At 38.6% G+C, this 9503-nt stretch overlaps 1 protein-coding gene across 2 annotated transcripts; it reads right to left on the bottom strand.

Moving 5' to 3' along the window:
* Positions 1-210: 210 nt before the first annotated feature.
* On the bottom strand, positions 211-9187 carry slc6a14 (solute carrier family 6 member 14). Of its 2 annotated transcripts, none has more exons than XM_088005517.1 (15): positions 9076-9187; positions 7456-7507; positions 6020-6158; positions 5077-5241; positions 4797-4899; positions 4577-4709; positions 3253-3393; positions 2992-3127; positions 2817-2909; positions 2607-2732; positions 2420-2538; positions 2241-2340; positions 2012-2121; positions 1560-1727; positions 211-1476 (listed from the first exon to the last, which is right to left on the bottom strand). In XM_088005517.1, the coding sequence occupies exons 1-15, from the start codon at positions 9093-9095 to the stop codon at positions 1333-1335; spliced, it is 1749 nt and encodes a 582-aa protein (XP_087861643.1). In that variant the 5' UTR covers positions 9096-9187; the 3' UTR covers positions 211-1332. The 2 variants fall into 2 exon arrangements, with proteins under 2 accessions (XP_087861643.1, XP_087861644.1); XM_088005518.1 differs by having other exon boundaries at positions 6020-6155.
* Between the last annotated feature and the right edge of the window lie 316 nt (positions 9188-9503).

The raw sequence follows: 9503 nt of genomic DNA, 5'->3' as shown, positions 1-9503 counted from the left end.
GTGTGACTTTCAAAGTCAAACATGAACATCAACCTTGTATTTCCCTTTTCTTCACAGACCAACACATGATGTAATGATGTCATCGCTGATGTCCACACCTGATTCAGACCTTACTGGACAGGATCCTAAAGCTCATTGGGACACATTAAATCCTTCTGGGAAACAAAACAACATAAAATGCAGCACAAACACAGGAAATTGTTTCATGTCTGAGTTTGATGAAGGCATCTGATGTTGGCTTTTTATTGACATCTTAAACAATAGTGGTACAAATACAGAATAAAATGACACATTCATTTACAAAAATCGTAGATTAATTGAAAATTTTAAATATGAACATGCACGGTCAATTACATGTAAACAACAGAATTACTAGCTAACAAACATATCAGTGTAATACATAAAAAGCTCCAAAGAACTATGTATATAAACAGAAGGTGACATCGGATCATATAGTAAAATTGTCTCATATCTGATACGGCTAAACTTGTGTTTAACCTGGGAAGGATGCTGCTGTTGTTATGAGGAAACCTAGCCCGGTAGAGTGTGTGTTTGTGAGTAGAGCAGCCAGCAGTGAGGTGTATTCTCACTCAGGTAATTAGGTGGCAGATACAAAGGCTTTAAAAAAATACCCTGAGGCTCTCAGGATAATGGTTATCTGATCGCTCAGAAGAGGTTATAAAAGAAAATAAAAAACAAATATCAACCCCTTCTTTCTCTCCTCTGCAGAGCTAGATGGAATAATAAAACCAAATGGTATGTCAGACGAGAACCAAGGAGGGTCACCTAAGTCGCTATAAATGGATTTAAGCCTCAGCCCTAAAAAAATTACTTTTTTTTCACATTTTTGCATATTATTCACAAACTTTTACAGGGATTTTATTTGAGACGGGACAAAGTAGCGTATAATTCCTCACGCCCCCTACGGAGTAAAAATAGTGTGGTCGGGTACGTTTTAATTTTCCCACTTTTTTTTTGTCTGCAAAACGTTGGTTGTTATTTAGGCTTCATGTGCATTGATCCACATGACTATACAATGTTGCTGATCAAGATCGTCACAATGAGACAATGGCAAATTATCACCTTGTTAGGTATAATAAAATAAACAAAACACACAATCAAAATGATCAGATTTTTTTTTTTTTTTTTTTTAACAATGCTACAAGTAAGTTTAAGTTTAGATTACAAACACTATTTGGTCCCACAATGCATTTAAATAAAAGTAATCATGCAAAACATTTTTTTTTCTTGTCTTTTTTTAAAAGTATTTCTATAGATTGAGAAAGATGCCTCACATACTCAGATTAACCGATAAACAGTTGAACAGACACATTAAAGGGAGTGGCTGGACCTCTCGTCAACCTCATTGGGGATGTCCACTCCTTGGACACCTTCATCTTTTGGGTAGCGCTCTCCTCGATGCATGTCGAGGAAGGGATGCCAGTCCTTCGACGGGGCAGACATTGATCTCACTCGCTGCAGATGTCAAAACATTTGAAATCAGAAAAATGCAGAAAAACAGCACACATAAGATTTAAAATTATGACTCGCTTACTTACATTTATGAGACTTCCTTTACTTTGTTTCAGATGATAGATGGCAGCAATAGGGAGCCAGATCAGGACGAAAAAAAGCATGCACCATCCCAGAGACAACCCCCAGGATGGGAAGTGTATGTCTCCATATGTGGGGGCTGTAAAGGTCGATAGAGACCATGCCAAGATAACCTAAACAACAATGAAGTATGACTTTAGAGAAAAAAACAAAACAAAACAAAACGCTGGGATCTTTGGTATCTTTATCTGCATCTTCAGATAAATGTTGATCAAAATTACAATGGCTCTGAAAAATTTACATCCAAATATTAGGTGCACAAAAGTAGGCCTAAGTCTAGGTTTTTCATTATTTATCCATTTAAACAGTTATTTTATACATTGTTATACTTAAACATGATAAATAGAAGAAGCAGAAACAATGTATAAGTTATTTTTCTTTTTTTCTTTTTTTTTACCAGTAAGATGCAGGGGGTGAAAAGGAACCAACATAACCTCCACCACAGCCAGAAACGGGGGGAATGTTCTCCAATCATCATTTCGATGTCATCTATGAAACGGTCCAGTCCTGTTCAATGTAACAAAACAAAACAAAACAAAACAAAACAAAAAAACACCCAGACTGGGGTTTGAAGGAGTCTCTCGCTTTCATAAATGTGTGCACCGATTTTTGGAGGTCATGTTTACCATATATGTAGGAAACACCAACGACCTCTAAGAGAACCAAAAATAGCACAACCCAGCTGGCGATAAACGAGTCGATGAGTGTCACCCAGTAGATTCCAGCCTTTAATTCAAAGGAACAGATAGAACGCATTGCCAGGTTTTAAAATAGATAACAGAAAGCTGCAGTGAGACAAACTTACTCTTGTGACACACGGCAGGCCCAGAATGTAGATGAATGTACACGTTGCTATTGTCAGCAAGGCTCGCCTGGGTTTCAAGACTCTGGGAAAAGCATCCTGCAGGGAGGTCAATACCACCTCTACGGACAAAAGGAGAGGCTTTAGAAAATGAAAATCCAACAGATTGACTCTGAGTTGAAGGTCTAACCTATTTCTGCAAACAGAGAGTCCAGACCGATAGTCAGAATCATGAAGAAGAACAAAACGGACCACAGTGGTGAGACGGGGAGCTTAGTGAGAGCTCCTGGATAGGCAATGAATGCCAAGCCAAATCCTGCAGAATAAAACACAATGACATCAATGCTGATAGTTTCATACACCAGACCTCAGGGCTAGCCGAACACTTTGAATGTCTGACCTTCCTTTACCACTTCTGCAACTGGTAATTTATAGATGTGAGCCATATGACCCATTATGGAGAAGATTGCGAAGCCAGCAAAGATACTAGTTGCTTTAAAGACAAGAAAACACGTCACAAATTGGAGCCATTTTCAAATTTCTTTACCAAATAGTGCAGCAATCTGGGCTCGTACCAGCATTAGTAATCGACACAACTATTGTGTCTGTGAACACATTGTTGTGGAAGTTGTTGTAGGAAGAGAGGGCCATGAGTCCTCCCAAGCCAATAGAGAGGGAAAAGAAGATCTGGGTTGCTGCGTCTTTCCACACCTACAACACATACACACAGACACGCACGCACGCGCACACACACACACACACACACACACAATGCAGCTGAAAAGTATAAGCTAGTGTTACATGCTGAGGCAGATAATGGCTGATTGGACACCCACCTGGGCTTCAGCCAGCTTTGTCAAATTGGACTGGGTCCCAATGTAGAACTCAATCCCATCTCTAGCTCCCTCTAGTGTCACTCCTCTGATCAGCAGGATAAAAATCACCACATAAGGAAATGTGGCCGTGAAATACACAACCTTCGGAGAAAGAAGATGAGTTGGAAATGAGTGGCTAAATCTTAAATCTTATGACAGTCTTAAAATGTACATCACATGATTTCACACATGCTTGATACAAGACACTGGACAACAGAGAAACAACAGAAAGGGTGAAAAAGTAAACTGAAGGCATGTTGCCCAGAATTAACTCTTTGTTTATCCATCCATCCATCCATCCATCCATCCATCCATCCATCCATCCATCCATCCATCCATCCATCCATCCATCCATCCATCCATCCATCCATCCATCCATCCATCCATCCATCCATCCATCCATCCATGCTGCAGAGGTCTGGAAGGGAAACCCAGACATTTCTCTCCCAGCATCAATCTCCAGCTCATTCCTGGGGCCAGATGATACATTTAGTAAGACGTGTCAGATTTACCCAGGAGTCGTTCTTATCAGACGCCTGAACCACCATAACTGATTCCTGTCGACACATTGGGGCAGCAGCTGTAGTTTATTCTCCCTCTTGAGATGTACGAACTCTGCACCCTTTATCTAAGGTTGAATCCATACCGTCTGTTGTTAAGGAACATATAACCAAATGTTAACTGGGTGGTGTGGAAATATTTGGCAGCACAGTGAAGCAGTGCTTAGTACTTTTGCTTTGCAGCAAGTAGGTGGTGGGTTTTAATCCCAGTCTGCAGTCTTTCTGCATTGAGTTTTTATGTTCTACAGTGACCAAAGTTGGATTAAAATCAGTGTCTTCAGTCAGAAGCTTCTTCAGCTTCACTGTACTACAAACGGCTACAGGAGATCTGTCCTGCCCAGTCATTAGCATCTACAACAACGTTTTTAATGTAACTGTATAAGACTAGTTGCAACATTTATTTATCTTCTGGAATTAATTAAGTATTTTTTTTAAATTACGGTAACTGGATTGAATAATACATTCAAACTTCTTTAAAAATCATTAAAGTTGTACGGAAAGTTACATTAGGTAGTTATTCCACCCTGGACAAAGATAAGTTCAAATTAATCATTAATTAATCATTAATTAACATGACATTTTCTCCCTTGGGTGAACATAAACTTATTTAGAGAACTGTATTCTGCATTGCGCAAGAGTTCTTCAGTCAAATATGGCAGAACTTTTAATTTTCCACTTCAAATTATGGACACGCTTATCCATATGCTGTAGATATGAGGACATACTTTTCCTGATGACTTGATGCCTTTGATCAGAGTTGCACCTGCAAGGACGGTGCTCAACAACAGGCAAAGAGCAAGGTGCCAAACCACTGGTCCTGTTTGATCCAGGCCACCGGATCGCTCCAGAGCCACATGGCTAAACATGACAAGAGAGACATCTTTAGCATGCTAGCATGCAGTAGGGTCAATTTTAGCATGCTCATTAGAAATGTGTAGCTCTTACTCCCAGTAGTACTCGCTCGGGCTCTGGACATCCATCTTGACTATGTTGGATGGATTACAAGTCTGGACCGATTGTGTCAACACACCACTGACATTACAAAATACTAAAAAAAAGATAAACAGTTAGTGAATGGATCACACGACTTTTGATTGTATTGTGTCATCTGTCACAATGCAATCGTTTGACATCTTATGATGTTCCTAAACAGTTTAAAACCTCAGAGAAATGGCACCTCCTTCTAAACCGCAGAAGATGCAACTATGACATTTTAAATAAGCACCGAAAGGCTTGTCACTGCAGATAGTGGTGGTAGTGGTGTTAGGGCAGCTGGTCCATGGAAGAGGGCTCTGCATGGAGGCAAACATGTAGTACAGGCTGTAACCAATGATGACGTTGTAGTAAATAGATATTAAGAGAGTCACCAACACCATCCCTATGCCGACACCTGGAAAGAGAGGCGAGAATATAAACTGTAAAATGATGAAAACTCCTTAAAACATAAACATTTCATCAGTTCTATCAGTGTACAGTGCATTTCAAAAGCCAGGATTCAAACCCAGGACCTTATTGCTACAAGGCAGAAGCACTAACAGCTGTGCAGCCCGTCAAAGAGTTTCATTACTTATCAGTATTTACATGTATATTTGACTTGTTTTCACAGACAACAGCAAATGATTGAATAGTGAATGACTTGTCTAATGGCTGATAAAATATCTATATTTTACTTAAATTTTACTTGTTAAAATGCTCTTCATGTCCTTTTACCAGCTAAAGGAGAATTTGCATTATCAAAGTCTTAAAGAAGCTACCGCACAATCAGAGCTGGGATGAAGTTAACTGTTGCTAATAGAGCTGTTCACTAACAGCGGTTCTCTTTAAATATGAGAACCGCATTCATCTGTGGACACAGCGTTGACCATTAACCACATCTACCTTACATCTCCCTGAAATTATTGACAGATGTTTTTTTTTTTCTAATCTCACCCTGCAGGAGCGGCACTGCTCTCCAAATATTGATCGGACCCTGGCTGCAAAACTGACCGAAGGAACTTTCAAGGAAGAAAAGGGGGATACCAGTCACCAGAAGCATTGTGAAGTATGGGATGAGAAAGGCCCCTATATGACAATGGCACAGAATAAAAAAAAAATGGTAGCACAATTAATGACAAGACTGAAAAGGAGCCCCGGTGGATTGGATAATGGATCTGAGAATATTAATGTACCCCCTCCATTCTTGTAGGTCAGGTAGGGAAACCTCCAGACATTTCCCAGTCCAACAGCATAGCCGATCATGGAGAGAACATAGTCACGCTTGTTTGACCAGTTTTCACGGGTAACATGTCCATTATTGGATGCATCCTGCTTTATGACAAAGTATAGACAATGTAACAAATGAAAAATACTGATCATTTTGAAGTCTATTTTTATTTATCAATCCCCCCCAGAAAAAAGCAACACTCGAGAAATGTTTTATTAACAGGGTTTATTTGTGCAGGTAAATACAGTACGGATGATTCCTCTCATTGTCCTCTTTCATAGAAATAACGCACAAATAGAGAAATTTGTTTATCAGAATCAGTGAAATCTCAACAGTCTTTGGTACAGTCTAATACCGCTTTCTGCTGACGCATAGCGCTCAGAGCTCAGATAATAACAGCTTGTACACACATTTGGTCACATTGTCAGCATATAATCACAGCCTGACGATGGATCTGACATCTTATCCCATAATCCCTGATACAGAGGTAACTTTGGTTTCTGCTTTTGGTAAGTGCTGTCGACAGTTGTGTGATTAAACATCATATTCCTTTAAACTAAGCCAAATTCATCACATGCTATTAGAACCGACAAGTGGAATTGCTAGATTAGAAGATTAACAAGTCCAAGGAATTTAACCACTGAGAACTGGTTCTCTACAACCGGCTCTCTCCAAAAAACAATTCTCCATTTCCATCCCTTGCTGACGGTCATTGTTGTGCACGTCAGAAACCTGTAGAGTGCAGCAGTCTGCGGATGCTGTTCAAGCTGGGGCACAACTACATACTTTCTGAGGTCCATGCGGATACATTACAAAATATTAATGACTAAATGAATAAATTTTGACATCTGAGCAGCAGCTTGGACTGCTAACACTAAATTGTTACATGTCCGTTTTCACTCACCAATTTCTCCACAATGGCATCAAATGAAACCGAGTGCAATATTGTTGTCAATAGAGATCACTGCTAACTGTGTTTTCGTAAGGTTAATGCTACACTATGCAACTTTTATAAAAATATGTTTTTTAGATATTTGTTAAAACATGTGTATGAGGGTGATTGACAGCGCTAAGACCCTTCTCCTGGCTCTGATTGGTTGTTTCTGACAGAACAAAGTATTTGTTCAAATGACAGCAGGTCCATAGGGAGAAAGCAGAGGAGTTTGATTTTTTTTTTTTTAGAGATTGTCCTAGATAATGCTGTCACAACATAGTGATATAGTGATTGTTTGAACAAATATGTACAAACTGCTGTTTTAAAAAAGCATTATTTAATAGCTTTAAACATTTTCTAAAAGTACATCACTTACTAATGCACTTTTAGAAAGTAAATAATATTTTAAAATCAAATATTTGGGATTAAGTGGCTGTTCCTACACTTCCACCTAATATTAGACCAACCTTTGTCCTGATTCCTTCTCTCTCCATCTTTTCCTGATCTCCGTCTTCATAGCTAAATGACATAAACTTTGTGTTAATTATGTTTTAAAAATACAGCACTTAAACCACATATAAAAAACATGAAATCTCAATTTGAATTACTGTCCGTGAGGGATAACAGCCACTGACTGGACTCTGCATCTGATCACACTTGGATACATCACAACACTAGTGTAGTGTTATATTGAGTGAAGAAACAAAACAGCTGGATTTACACAGAGATTGTATTCCTCAATATTAGACACGGCTTACAAATTAGGTGACTTCTGGAGTCAGCTGGTTTCACTGGATTGTATTCAAATACATCAGAGTAAAAAGGGCTGAATTCAAATGCAGATTATGCTGTTCAAATGTATAATTGTACATAAATGAAATTTGATAAAAGGGGTCTATGCAATATTCACATATAGTTCCAGTTGAGGTTCAATTTGAGGTTGGTATTTATTGTATTGTTTACCATGTATCGTGATAAATTACTTATCATAATACAAATTTTGATTTATTGTTGTGATCATAAATTTCAGTCAAGTATGATTAAACTCCACAAAACTATCTGTGTCAGGATTGTGAGTTTTAATATTTTCTCCAGTCAATGAGTATCAGTAAAATAAATGTGAAAATATGATTAAATGCAATTACTGTGTGCAGATTAGTGATGTAAATTACACTACTTTTTGTGACTGGTGTCCTAAACAACTGTACATGTGAATGTTTATCAAGAGCAGTATTTATGTTTGTGGGGCTATGATTGCTGTGCCATGCAGTCAGATCCATACAATTACCTAATAAAGATAGAATAAGTAGCTATTATTGTCACAGCCCGAGCTCTTAAAAATAAAAAAGAAGCTGCTGTTTTTGGCAATAAGTTATTCTTTGGTGTCTGAAAAGCCAGTTCAAAAACCTCTTTAACCTTGCTAAAAACAACCAGCAGCTTCCTATGTCCTGAGTAAACAGCCAGAGATCCCGTTTCCTGTCTGACAGTCCTTGTTCATCCTGCTGCATACCTTCGCCAATAGTCAGAGTAAAGGAGACCCATTCCGCTCTGTGTCCACATTGTGAACAAACAAAATAAATCACACATTTGGAGGCCATCATCACTTGTTGCTGCGGCCACGGTAACTCTCCCAACTCCCAAGTCGGTTGTGTGTCTGAGTGAGATGGTTTATTCCCAAACGCGGGGTTTAGTGAGAAAAATCTGAAGGTTTGAAACAAATTGAATAATTCAACTGCTGGCACCGTTAAGAGGAAAGGGGCCGCACTGAGACGGTTTTAGGCAAAAAATAATGCGAAACTAAAGAAGTTCACACAAAAACGTCAAAATACAAAATAAAGATAGAACCATACATAACTTATTTAGACAGTTTATCAGGAAAACAAAAGCGGATTTGGGGGTTAGAAAACTATCTGTGTTATCTGCCGTTGATTTTAAGCTAGAATCAACGGCACTGCGCGGTTACCTAGCAACCCCCCAACCCCTTAACTAACCAAGCGGAGCTCCAGCACTATTGATCAGTTGGTTTTGCCGCTGTATACAAAGCACAATGGGTGGTGGGAAAGGCAAGTGTTTTGTTTTTGACTTACCCTTCAGAAAGTACTTGCATCACTTCAAAATGTATGATTATATAGTATCACGTCTGGTTATAGTCATCCTCAAGTGCGAATGTGAACGTTGAGTTGGGGGCGTGGCCTGCGACAGCTTACTTTGATTTAAAGGGACAGGAGGCCCTTAATTAGATCATTCTGAAAGGATCTCAAAATATAGAGAAATCTATCTATCTATCTATCTATCTATCTATCTATCTATCTATCTATCTATCTATCTATCTATCTATCTATCTATCTATCTATCTATCTATCTATCTATCTATCTATCTATCTATCTATCTATCTATCTATCTATCTATCTATCTATCTATCTATCTATCTATCTATCTATCTATCTATCTATCTATCTATCTATCTATCTATCCTGTTGAATATATAGCAGGAGAGATTTACAATAAAAACAT

This window comes from Poecilia mexicana, unplaced genomic scaffold (genome assembly GCF_051168715.1).
Source record: "Poecilia mexicana isolate PSO_F unplaced genomic scaffold, ASM5116871v1 scaffold_5, whole genome shotgun sequence".
NCBI classification, from domain to species: Eukaryota; Metazoa; Chordata; class Actinopteri; order Cyprinodontiformes; family Poeciliidae; genus Poecilia; species Poecilia mexicana.
The sequence above is the reverse complement of the archived record's forward strand: the minus strand, read 5'-3'. Positions and strand labels throughout refer to the sequence as shown.